Below are 13,703 nucleotides of genomic sequence, written 5' to 3'. Positions count from 1 at the left end.
GATTGCAAGGCCTACATTGCACAGACAAGTCAGCAATCCTTAAATAATCAGCCATAAAGACTTCAAGGACACATTCACACAAAATGTACAGAGAAAGCAGAGAAAGTAGATACGTATCTACTTTTCAGGCAGTTCTCTCTCTTTATGGCATAATAGTGAGAGCTTTTGATGCTGAAGGAAGGTAAACTCAAGGGTAAGTTCAGATCACTAAAGCTAAGCCATTGATTATTTCTCACACTCCCAGGACTGTGGTGCTGGACCGGAATGCTCTCATGAACTGTAGGCTAGAAGCAAGAAAACAAGTTATCAAATTCCTATCTTGTCTCTCTCTACAAAATTCTAGGGATCCTGCCCCACACTGCAGCAGGTAACAAGACAGCACTGGCATGCAAACATCTGGCAATAAATTATACAGGGCCACCACATCTCATGGGAAAGGTTTGCGACTTTCTATCAGAGGAATATACGGCTTTTAAAGTAACAAGAGTCATTTCCACCTGACAGTAACAACAGGTGACAGGTTAGGTCATCTTTTGTTGCATCTTCCAGGTATAAAATTTTAAAAATTCACCTGGAAGACACAGGATAAGAATGAAACATATCATCTCTCAGAATGAGAGTTTATTAGAGGATAACATTTCTGCTGAGTCGGTAGAGCATTAAGTAAAGTCTACCAAAGTACGCCTGGACAAGATTAAGTGCACAGGAAAATCAGCAATCAAAGACTTTCAAGGCCAGGTTCTTTCAGGCAACTGTGTTTCATAACAAGTCCTGGGGAAAAAAAGGGGGAAAAAATCGTTTCACAGACTCTTTTAGTCAAGGAGAAAAGACCAAATATTTCATCAGCTTTTACATCCTCTATTTTTTCTTTTCCTTCTTTGTTTTTTTTTTAATTTCTTTAAATTACATACCAAAGAAAAAGCACACGTACACACTGAAGAATTAACTGTTTGCATTCAAGTTCTAACAATTATAATGAAGATGCTGGTGTGAACCACCGCTACAGAATTTTGATTCCTGAAAGGATTCCAGTACAAGTTTAAAGTCTTAGAAGGAACAAACAGAAACACTTATTAAATTTAATTATGTACTTTATAGTCATGGCTGTCCATTTTTTCCAGAAAATATGGAATTCACTTTCAGCAATTACTAATGTTATGCTTGCTTTTCTCTGTTCTTGTTCACAGACCCTCAAAAATCAGTGTCAAAATACAGACACTGGTTTAATGGAAGATTATTCGGAAACAGATATAAGGACATATACAAACTCATGTCCTCTATCTCTGGTAGTTCACTTAGATCAAACGGACATGAAAAACAACCTTCAGAGACTTTGAAACTAAAAAGTCACTTTTCTTTGAAGGATGCTTTTCATCTTTGTACCAAACCATTCTCTTTTGAAATTAAATTATATCAAAAATTCAATTAAACGCACTTTATCCTTACTATATCAATATGTGCAAGGGTGGGGCATTTTTCATTTTCAACAAGGAAACCAGAATGCAGAAAATAAGAAAGATTTTTTGTTCATTTCTGTTCCTTTATTAAATATATTAGAATTTGGATGTGGCAAAGTCATGAAATACCCTAGTACAGGTGTCAGAGTTTTGACACAGTTTTTTCCAGGAACCCTTTTCACATCATTTACCTACTTCTCAGCTGATCCTCTCTAATTTCTAATCTCCCCACAAAGGGAATTCTTCAGAAGGCTCCCTACCCAGATGTCTCACCAGCCCTGAGGGCACGTCCTGCCCTATAGTAAACCTACTGTAAGGAAAAGTTGAGGGGGTTGTTGTCGAAGCACCTGAAGAAAACATAAAAAGCCACCTCCATAACCAGAGTTCTGTTGTTGCTTCTCCTCTTATATCAAGTCCTGCTCCTGCTCTTAGACTTGGTAGTACAGTTTGTGTATGGAAAAACACTGACCAATATTTCAGAAAGCTGAAGGTCCAACTTCTAACATTATGGACAGAGACATGTACTAGGTGAACTGAAAAAATTGAGCTATGTGGGGACTGAGAGGCTCATGCCTGCAGACTTCAATGCAGGATCACACTATTTGACATCTTAGGCTCATAAAAATTAGACACAGTTTTGTTTTGTTTTGTTTTAATTGTAGCATGTAGAAGTCTTTCCACATTTAAAGAAAATCACAGACTGGAATAAATCTTCTTCTACATCCTTCCATGTAGAAAACTAGAAATATAATTTTCACTATAACATTACATAATATTACATGTACTGTTATCAAGCGAATCTGTATTGTGATTTCAATCTCAAAAAAAAAAAAAAAGAACACCACACACATACACAATCCAATCAAACATGTTCTGCACTGTCATCAAGAACATAGGCTTATCTGTCTGTTCTCCACGCCTTCCCTTTTTTTGTCTTGCTGTCTTCAGAACCTGTTTTCCCTGAGAACACTCAGGAATCCTCTGACATCAACAGATTTTGCCTATTTTTTTTTAGGCAAAGAAAAAGTTATGACACTTGAGGCTACAGAAGCTTACAAGCTGCTCACCCCAACTTGCCTCTGTGAGGAATGGTTAATTTGCCTGCTTCGGTATCATAATCAAAACCCCCGAGGCACATAAAATAACACCCAAGAGAGCCTGCGCTCACCTGATGGCACTGTCCTGTTGTGATGCTGGCCCACTTGATGCATGCTCTGCTGTAAGAGAGTCAGGCATTCTCCAAGGCAGCTCAAGGTGGCAGCAGAGGTAGCTTTTAAAAGCAGCAAGTCCTGATCCAAGGCAGAAAGGGGTCCAGAACCTGGGAGAGCTTCAATGGCTTGTACAAGATTCTTCTGTTGTCCCTCAACTTGGCTCATTATCTGTAAAGGTCCAAGAACATCTGCTGTCACAGTAGATACCACTATGTAGTTGTTAAATTCTTATGGGTTGATAGTGACTAATGTGAATAACTAGCACAAATGGATGTTAATGTTCTGATCCAAATATACCATATACTTACCTACAAAAACGAAGGGCTTGAGACTACCAAAGGCCTGTAAAAATGTCAAGACTATGTTAGATAAAATCGTCTCTTAAAATAGTAGCTTCATAGTAGGTTTAATGGTGTGACTCATAATTTCTGAAACTCTTTGTAAGGAAAAGTATGAAAACTCAACTTCCTTCTCCATTATGAATTAAAGCTTAGATTTTCTTTCCTTTGTATGTGATCTGAGACACCCACGGAACCTACACTGTCCCTCCTTCTTCTTTTCTACATAAAACATCTAAACACAGTTCAAGAACAGACATTTTTCATTTCTCAAGCACCAGCAATGAATTATTTTCACAAAATAAGGTAAATTGTAAGTTACAGCCATTAGCATAGGATGCAACTTAGAGTGTTTATTTACTATCAGATATGAATACCAGCTGTCAGGGAGCAAGTTAATCTGTTCCTAGTTTTGGACCATCCAGATGAAGATGAAACGCATGCTTGTACAGCAGATAAAAACAACATTATTTGCGCAGGCTGTTCTTTAAACAAATTGGCAAGTTTCCAAAATCCTTCCTAAAGCCAAAAGAAAGATGTTTACAACCTCTCTCTCCATTTTTACAGTCTGTAGGAAATTATACATGCACATGACGAGCCTTTTTTCTTACACTTACCTTGCAAAAAACTTAATGTAAAAACATATAGGTTCATACTTGAGGTATCCAAAGCTTTAAAAAACAAAATCTGAAGACTTCATAAGCAACAAATATTCAAGCTCCATTTGTCCAACCTATTACACTGTAAAAATGTATTATTATGAACTTTATTACTTTTTAATTATCTTAATTATATTTTCAAAGTATGGTGTGCTTCCTGCAGCCTCCTTACGCTATTGTAAATCGACATTGACCAAATTTGAAAAGCAAAAAAGGAAACTGAATCAAAGGTACAATTAAGTAAAAAGCTATTATTGCAAGGTTCATAAGGAAATCTAGATAAATGCCTTGCTGAAAGTTACAATAATGACATTTTAATAGTCAACATTTACAACAGAGGCCAAAGCTTCAGCAGAAACCACAGTCAATTTTTAATTCCTTTGACAGAAACCAACATCGGTCAGAAGATGACACAGACGCCCACGATAGGAAGCTTTAGGGAGCTGCTAGAACCCCAGGCAGTGCCCCGCTTTGAGAAGGCACACACCGTGTAAACTGAGGGTTCCTTCAAAGCTGAAACCAAAACTAGAGCACCACACAAATACTCCTCCCTTGGGAAAAGAGCTTCTGGAGGCAAATTGAAGGAATGTCTAGAAGAAAAAACACCATCTTCTCTCTGAAGAGTGCACAATATAACCACACAGAAAACTGCTTCCCTCCTTTTTCCATCCCCAATAAGAGCACAAAGTTAAAAACCTGACATTCTCATGCTTCACAGCGACAGAAATGTCCTATTCTCATTTCTAAGTGATCGCTTTTCCTACCTTCCTTATTTTTTTTTCTTTTTGTTAGAAACGGCTTACATTTCCAAATATTTGCTTCCACAGGAAATAAATCCAAAATGAAACTTCATAAACTTCAAACATTTCCACTTTTCCCTCCTCCTTAGTAAGGAACATTCTTCTGTGAGCTACATTCTTCTGCAGCTCACAAAAAGCATAAGATAAACTAATCCAAGAGCCTAGGAAACATTTGGAGAATTAACCAAATGCTTGCAGTTATCACCTACCCGAAAGCTTTACAGGCTTTTTTCAACTATATTCTTCCTAGATTAGGAGAAATTGAAATAAAATTAATTATTTATCCTCCCTTTATCCAAAACGAGGTACTGCCTCAAGTCTCTAGCTGACCTAAATAGTTTTAAAGATGCCTTTTTGATTCATCCATTCTGTGCTACCTAGTTTCACGGTATAGTTGTGATACCATCAGCTGTTCTATAGACCTGATGCAGCAGAAGACACCAGGAATGGCAACTTCTGTATAGGATTCAAAGTATTTGAACTTGCTGAATATTTACTGCCCAAGTACTCATCGAAACCCAGTTTGTTTAAGGTGCTGAATGAACAGAACAAAAAGGAAGAACCTCCCCTAATCTAGAGAGTCACAGAACAATTCTGTGGCAAAAAGGGGAAGGAAATAACATATGTTATTGAAATAACTGAACTTTTTATACATGTTTGCCAATATATTTTTCTAAACAAGTCCACTGACAAAATATTTTAAAAGAGCTGAAGTGGGTTTTTTCTAAATGGAGCAAACCAAAGAGGAGCTAATCTAAAAATACCAAACCATCCGGGATGAAACTCCTGAAATACATTAACCCTTAACAGGACAGACACTAGGCCATGCAGCTATAGGACTATCCTCTACATGACTTGTGGGTCTGCTTTTTGCTATCTCTCGGGGAGGAGAGGCAGAGTACTTGATTTATCAGCAAAGTTGGTTTCAAAACTAGAATGCAAAGCTTTGATTTTGAGAAAGTTAAACTGTAACTTTCTTTTTTCCAAAGTGAAATAACTTGTTCAATTTTGAATGACTTTGCTGTTACATTGGCTTATTTTAGTACTTCACAGCTCTCCATCCTACCCATTTGTAAATACAGACAGCTCAAAGTAGCAGTTCTCTACTTTTTACAACAGCAAAGACTACTTGTCCCCATCTCCTCACCAATTCTCTTTCCACTCTTGTTTCAGCTTTGGCACCACCTGTTCACCTATAGTTAGTTTCTCATAATATAGAAAAGACACCACATATTCCCACAAATGCACTCAAACTCCAGAAATACAACTCTCTGCTAGATATGAAATAGAAAAAATGGAAGAACTATCAAGACTACATGTATTAAAAGGAATTATATGCATATATCTAACAAGAGTAGGCCTGCATTTAACTAACTGCAAAATGTTCACCTCAGGCTAGGAAAGGACCAGCTCATAGGCATAGTTGGTTCCTTTCTCCATCTCCAGGCTGTGGCAGGAGAACAAGTAGACCACATGATGTGTTCCCTGGAAACAGCTGTTCCTGAACCTTGAAGGAGATTCAGGCCTTTTGGCCTGCCAGAAACTCTCAGGTATTGTCTGTATTCTTGCGTGGGTTGAACCTGGCTGGATACCAGGTGTCCAACAAGCTGCTCAATCACTCTCCTTCCTCAAGTGGACACGAGGAGAAAAAATACGAAGAAAGGCTCGTGGGTTGAGATAAAGACAGGGAGAGATCACTCACCAATTACCATCACGGGCAGGACAGACTCAACTTGGAGAAATTAATTTTTAATTTATTACGAATCAAAATCGGAGTCAGATAATGACAAATAAAACCAAATCTTAAAACACCTTCCCTCCACTGCTCCGTTCTTCCTGGGCTCAACCTCACTCGCAATTGCTCTACCTCCTCCTCCCAAGTGGTGCAGACAGATGGGAAATGGGTGTTGCAATCAGTTCATCACACGTTGTCTCTGCTGCTCCTTCCTTCTCATACTCTTCTCCTGCTCCAGTATGGGGTCCCTCCCATAGGAAGCAGTCCTCCATGAACTGCTCCAATGTGTGTCCTTCCCACAGGCTGCAGTTCTTCATGAACTAATCCAGCGTGGGTTCCTTTGATGGGGTGCAGTCCTCCAGGAACAGACTGCTCCAGCCTGGGCCCACCATGGGGTCACAAGTCTTGCCAGCAAACCTGCTCCAGTGTGGGCTCCTCTCCACAGGGGACAGGTCCTGCCAGGAACTTGCTCCAGTGTGAGCTTTCCACAGCGTCAAAGCCTCCTTTGGGCATCCACGTGCTCCAGCTTGGGGTCCTCCCTGGGCTGCAGTGGATCTCTGCTCCACCGTGGACCTCCATGGGATGCAGGGAACAGCCAGTCTCACTATGGTCTGCCCCACGGGCTGCCGGGGAACCTCTGCTCCGGCGCCTGGAGCACCTCCTGCCCTCCTTCACTGACCTTAGTGTCTGCAGGCTTGTTTCTCTCACGTATTTGCACTCCTCTCTCTGGCTGCTGTTGCACAGGAGTTTTTTCCCCTGCTTAAATATGTTATCACAGAAGTGCTACCACTGTCACTGATTGGCCCAGTTTTGCCCAGCGGTGGGCTCATCTCGGAGCCGGCTGGCATTGGCTCTGTTGGACATGTAGGAAGCTTCTAGCAGCTTCTCACAGAAGCCACCCATGTAGCCCCCCTGCTCCCAAAACCTTGCCACACAAACTCAACACAGCTATTCTGAGTAACACTACCCTCAAAGAAACGTGCCACCCAATGACACCCTCACAGAAGACTGAATGTAACGGGAATCATCTCTGATGTTTTCCTTCCTCAGTAGGTCATCTGCTCTCTACTGCTTCCTCCAAAACAGTAAATTCACAGCTTCTGTTGCCTCCTGCTTCCTCTTCTCCCTGCCTGATCTTAAAATCCTGGCTGATTGCTTTCCCCACATACCCCAGCCACAGCAACTCCTAACTACCCCTTCACAGATGGAATTGCACCTCCTGGATCCTCGTGTTGCAAATACGCTTCCAACCATGATGTACGGGCCCAAACGGTTATGTGACAAGATCCAAACAAATGGCTAAGTAGAAATTTTTCTGTTCTTGGGGTCAGTCATACACTATGTGAAAGACAGGCAGAAAAAGCTATGAGATACCCTAGGACTGGAAAGAAATGTATTTCGGACATAATAAAGAGGAATAACATTCTTTCGCACAGCAAATAAGCTGAAATTAGCTGCTAAAAATTAATTTAAGTAATAATAATGAAAAATTGAGGTGCTAATTTCTGTGCTAAAAGAAAAAATACAGTAATTCAACATCTTGTTAAAACATTAGATGATATATTAATCTTTTGCATGCAGAAAAATAATCTTACAAAACCTGAATGTTATTTTTGATTTAGGACTTCGATTTGTTTCTGAAACTAGAAAGAGGAGATTCACAATTATTAAGTATAAATAATAAACTCTCTTGTCCTAAACCAAAGATAAAGAGAAACTTCAAAGGAAGAAAACCAAACAGCCACACCTAAATGGAAGAGTATCTGACTGCTTTTGACATCATTTTATTTACAGTGCAAATGATCTTGTTATCCAGACTTGGGGACTAACAGGCCTAAGTCTGTTTGCACAGCCCAGTTGAGTATTATGACAATCAGATCATCTTTCCTTCTAGAATTAGTGATCCTACAGGATTTCACCCAACTAATACAGCACATCACAACAACCCGAAGCAAACACCAGCTTTAAGCCATCTCCAAAATGACCCAGTCCATAGCTGTCTCAGGGGCATCTCCCAAGACACGGTGATTTCAAGCTCCCTGAAGCAGATGAAGAATGAACATCACCCATATTACCTCAATGGACAAGCAGACACTCTCCCTTTGTCATACAGGTCATGCAGAGTCGGCAAACAAAATAAGTATTGTCACAAATCCTGACTTTCTATGTAACTAATTACTTCAGATCTTCCTACCCTTCTTTTGGAACATAAAAACTGAGGAAGGTTCTTCACACCTCCCCAGCCACAATCTGATATACACATGAACAATTTAAATTTTAACATATGGAATTTCCCTTTTTTGGAATTGATCTTCATACCTATTCAATCCTTTCATAGTAGGTATTAAGATACGCCTACCCATGTGTATGAAAAAATCCAAAACACTCCAGATAAAAAGGAAAACATCCTTTTACCACTGAGAACCCACAGAAATTCTGTATCATCAAGCTCCTCTGTGACGTGCTAGAAATCATTCATCAAGAAGACAATCAGCTCCATCAGTTAATAACTCTTTTTCTTTACTGTAGTATTCTCTCTGCACCACCACTAGCAGCACATTGTCTGTCTACTTATCTCTAGGCAATTTCTCTGAAAGACTGAATGCAATTATTTTTATTTTTAAATCCTTTCCATTACTGTCTGCATGCAAGCTGAAAACAATCATTTAAAAAATGGGAAAGTAAACAACACAATGCTTATATGAAAAACAGAGCATCTGTAAAAATAAACAGTTCTGCAGGAAAAGATTTAGACATTTAAATAGTAACAGAAATAAAACACCGATCACTCTCCTACCAATCCTAAGTCAAGCTGCCCTTGTGAGAAGTTTACTGTCTCCAAAGGCTGGGAAATAGCCAGTTTGCTGCTTCACTTTTGGGGGTTTTTTGGTTGGTTGATTTGGTTGGTTGGTTTTTTAAATAAGTGTCTTATGCAAACACAGTATATATCATATGCACATACACATTTTCTGGAACTATTAGTTTCTTGCTTTTAGATAATAGTACCAAAAGAAAAACATTTCAGATGATGTTGGGAAAGGATATGAGGAGGGAACAGCTTTTCAAACCATCCTAGAATATGTCGTGATTATGAGTCAGGATCTTGGTTCTTATTGTTAAAGAAGCATATACCACAGGGGTTTGGGTTTTTTTATTATTTTCTTTAATATAAAACATCCCTTTTCATAAAAGCAAAAGCAGATGAGTGACAGAAGAAAGTGCACACACAAAAAATAAAAACCTTCTATGTCACTGTGAACCCAACGCATTCAATTGCCATGTAAACCTAGTATAATAATCAATTCTGACCTTGAGCAAGGACTCCTCTTGCAATCTTGACCTGTATTTCATCAACAACACAAACTGACATATTTACAGACAACCAATATAAGTAAAAGTATAATATATATAGACACATGCACCAAGTATATAGCAAAATGTAAGACAAAGATACCTAGAATTCCAGTGTCACTAAAGCAATCACACCAATCACAAATTTGACAAACTAGCTACCAATTCAGCTGAAGTTCACAATTCCCACTTAGTGTTCCCATGAAACTTCCTCTCTTTAAACTATTTATTCTAGAAAAGGAAAGAGCACAAACACACATGAAAAAAAGACTCTTGTAAATACTGTTAATCACAGCTCAAAAGGTATACCTCTCCAACTGAGAAGCCTGTCAAATTAAGGTCACTTCTACAACTGCAGTAAAAGTGTGATGGTTTGTGGTTTGGGTTGGTTGGGTTTTTTTTCAGTTTAATGCATTTTGGCTTTGAGTTAAGCATTTATACCTCACCACTGCAGAGCAAGAGAACTTCTACCTTGGCTTAACTTCTGAAAAGCATTCTCAAACTACTCAAGGTCACTTGGTATGTGCACTTTACTACTTGACAAAATAAATTTTCTTGTAAGGATTTATAGGCTTCTCTCTTCCATAAAGTCACATCCATAGATCTTTTAATGGGATTCTATCAATAGCATGCAAGCTAGGAAAGCAAAATTACTGCTTAATATATAACTACAGTGAAAAAGCTATACACAGAGGTTCCTGCTAAAAGTACTGCAATACATAACACAAATCTCTTATAAGAAGAATTTCGCATTTTAGCTTTTAAAGTGTCTAGTGTAAACACGTACAAGACTAGATAATCACAAACACGCTTAAGTTCCACAAGTAACATATCTGTACACTTTGCTTAAAACAAAACCTGAGCTTTTGACCGAAAAGAACCTGCTTGAGCTGCAAACATAAAGGAATTCTATCCACAAAGCTTCAGTCTGGATGAAGACCCAAAGTAGCCTCTGTGAACATTACTATGCTAATGAGAAAAAATATTTTTAAAAGGATCCTAGAACACCAAGTGAGATGCTCTGAAAGCATCTTGGAAAGATGGAACCAGATAATGACATCCACTTCAATTTGCCTTTCTTGATTACTGCTTCCCTCCCATTACGGAGAATAAGCACGTAATTCTCCATTATTGTCACCTCAGGGTAGCAACTGGCTTGACCTCAATTATTTTAAAGAAGCAAACAATGAACAGTAAAATTGGAATGACTTGTTGTATAATAGTTATTAAGGCTTAGACACACACATCCTATCAATGAAGCTTCAAAGGAGCAAGTTAATTTTCACTTGGCATGTAATTTGCAGACAGAGCCACAAAAAGTGACGGAACAAACAGAACTTTACCTCTGAAAAGCAGGATGGCAGCTAATCACCAGGGCACATTTCTTTTTCTTTTCAGTCCTTGCCTATTCTTTCACAATTTTATTTCTCCCCTTGGAGGAGAATGAAAACAAGCTCCTCCCACCCCCATCCACTATTTTGTGCTCTTTTTCCTAACCAAGAATCTACATAACCTCTGTCATGGGAACAACTGAAAAGCCAGCTGCTACATATCTTCATTGTTTCCTTTGGGGTTTTTTTTGGCTTTTTTTGCTCAGCCTCCTTGTCATGCAGTCCGCAGGGTGGTTTCTTGTGAGGAAGACCTTACAGAACAGAGGAGCAAGTGTCATTGGGACTGATTCTAAAAGGCACGTCTAATACAATCGGGAGAAAACAAGGTGTGGAGGAGGCAGTCTGGCTCCATTGTTTCCTGTTCTTAGCTGCTTTTTCCAGTCTCCTGCTTCCACTGACACTGCTGCTTTTCCACTGGTCACCATCAGCACCTCCAGGGACTGTGAGCTCTCCACGGACCTCAGCACAGATTTACACTCCCAGGAGCAGCTGTTATTTACCGACTCCTGCTATGCACTTTTCAAACTGGCTAGTTCATTTATTCATATACTAAACGTGATTTTATGCTCCATTCTTTACACATTCAATTCCTATTTTATATCTTTAAATTCCCTAACTTGGATACTTGCTGCACTTGCTGCTGATCCTTATAACACAGTATCATTTTATTTTGTGAAGACAACATTGATTAATCATTTAACAGACTACAGACTTCTTCCCCACTGGTCTACTACCCAGTAGCTTAACAGTCACACCTCCAAGCTCCCCTGCTGTTAGTTGCACAGCTACAGTAATCAGATTTGGTATTTTCTAAGTCTGCATAATAAGATTGTTGGATTTGGGGAAGGGAGGAAAAGAGGGGAGAGGGGTCTCTTTTTGTTGATGAGTCTGGAAGCCTTCAACATTCCTTCCAGTACCAGAGGAGGAAAAGTTAGCTACCGTCCCAAGAAATTCTCAGTCTGTTGCAACTCAGGTATACAGCAGGAAGCTCCTCCTTTCCTCCAATGCTTTAGAAGAGGCAGAATCTCAGGAAGAAAATGAGCTGACCTAATTACCTGTTTTACAAAAGTATCTCTCTGTTCAGAAGAACAAAAGACAGAATATGCATAGCAGGTCTATCTTCAAATACCGAAGAGCATATGACATCTGTATTTGTCAGTGTTCTCTGGCACTTTATGCAGCCACTTCATCTAAATGCAAAACACTCCCAAGGACAACCTGACTGTCCAGTGTGAGTTTCTGTGGAACTCCACTTCTTACATCGGACAAACAGAAAGACACCAGAGAGACATTCACAGCCCTTTGCAACACATGCTAGTTAGCAGAGAGAATCCAGCAGTTTTGGCAGGATCCTCAAGAATGCCTCTGAAATCTCAGCAAAACAGCTCACCTACTTCAGATCAAAACAGATGAGACGCTTCCCTTTGCTACCTCAGGCAGATTCCTTACTTCACTTCTTTATGACCCCTATTCCAGTCTGTCCTTCTCCTCACCTGACAAATGAGTTAGCAAATGACAGAAATAAAACTGGGGGTGGGGAGGAGGAAGCTGAAGGAGGGTGTGGGAGAGGAATTACAGAAAAAATTCTTATGTCCATGGGGATTGACTAGGACAAAAAGTTCAAATCTTGCCAGAGAATGTTTTAGCAGACAGACAATATTGGATTTTCTAAACTAGAGAATGCTTTTAATCTAAATCAATATCCTGAGATATTCAGCTTCACTTGGACAACTTCATATTTTATAGCTGTTAGAAGAAAAAAATATTCTTCCTGTTATCCTCCCAAAATCTGCAAGTTTTTCCAAGAATCCTTCTGTGTTGCTTAAGATCTGAAGAGGAGAACACTTCTCCCTTCCAAATCAACATAAACTTCAGGTTCTTTTCCCTGTGGAAGATTTACAAACAAACCAAAGTAGTAAAACACTGGAGGAAAATAAAATTCGTCTGGTGGTGTCAGCTGTCTCAAGCGTGTTTCATGGAGCTACTCTGCAAGTCTTTAGGTGAGAAGTTAAAGCTTTTTAGTGAGAGCTGGCTGCTATAATAAATACTCAAGTGAAAGAGCATGACTTAGACAAACTCCATCAATGAGCTCTACTTCTCCCCACAAATTAGAGTGAGTGGCCTATGATCATTTTGGTCATTTTGACACTGGAGGGAGATATCCAGGGATCAGGGTCAACTACAGAAGATATAACAGATTTTCTTTTTTGCCTGTTGCGTTCGAGCTCCCTGTGGATACTCTATATGTGTTAGGACATTTGCTACCGATATAAGGTTTGTACCAAAGTACAACTAGTAAGTGCTAGGTTCCCCCACCATGAGCTCTTTTCTTGAGCATTTGCTAATCTAACTGCTATATTAACCATATCCTACCAATAGTCACTTACTGAGACTTACCATTTCCTATCAAAGACAACTCAAGGGGAGCACAATGTGGGCATCTTGAGGTAAAACCACAGAGAAAATGCACAGAGTGGCTGCCAAGGTTGTTGCTCCCCGCACCCCAAGTTGCTTCCAGTGATCCAGAACCAAAAATTAGAGAAGCAAAAGGAAGGAGCCTGCAAGTTCCAAGTAAATCTTGGATGGCAACTGGCTGCCATTCAGCCAAGCAAGAAGCACACTGTTGTATTTTAAACCACAAAATGTAGCATTAAGAACACAGCTTATAAAAACATTTTGTGGGAAATTATTCCTACACAATATTACTATGACTGCAAGGAATGTCATTAGTTTTAGTGATTAAACGTTGCTCAGAAGCAGA

The 13,703-nt window shown here is 39.4% G+C and overlaps 1 protein-coding gene across 1 annotated transcript in view; it reads right to left on the bottom strand.

Moving 5' to 3' along the window:
• Positions 1–13,703, bottom strand: part of OSBPL10 (oxysterol binding protein like 10) — a gene marked incomplete at both ends in the record, with an annotated part of 118,601 nt that overhangs the window by 45,694 nt on the left and 59,204 nt on the right. The window contains one exon of the mRNA XM_080339904.1: positions 2,626–2,836. Within this exon, the coding sequence (XP_080196030.1) occupies positions 2,626–2,836 (211 nt within the window). The remainder of the gene's footprint in view (positions 1–2,625; positions 2,837–13,703) is intronic.

The sequence above is a fragment of the Nesoenas mayeri genome, assembly GCF_963082525.1.
Source record: "Nesoenas mayeri genome assembly, chromosome: 2".
Taxonomy (NCBI): domain Eukaryota; kingdom Metazoa; phylum Chordata; class Aves; order Columbiformes; family Columbidae; genus Nesoenas; species Nesoenas mayeri.
The sequence above is the reverse complement of the archived record's forward strand: the minus strand, read 5'-3'. Positions and strand labels throughout refer to the sequence as shown.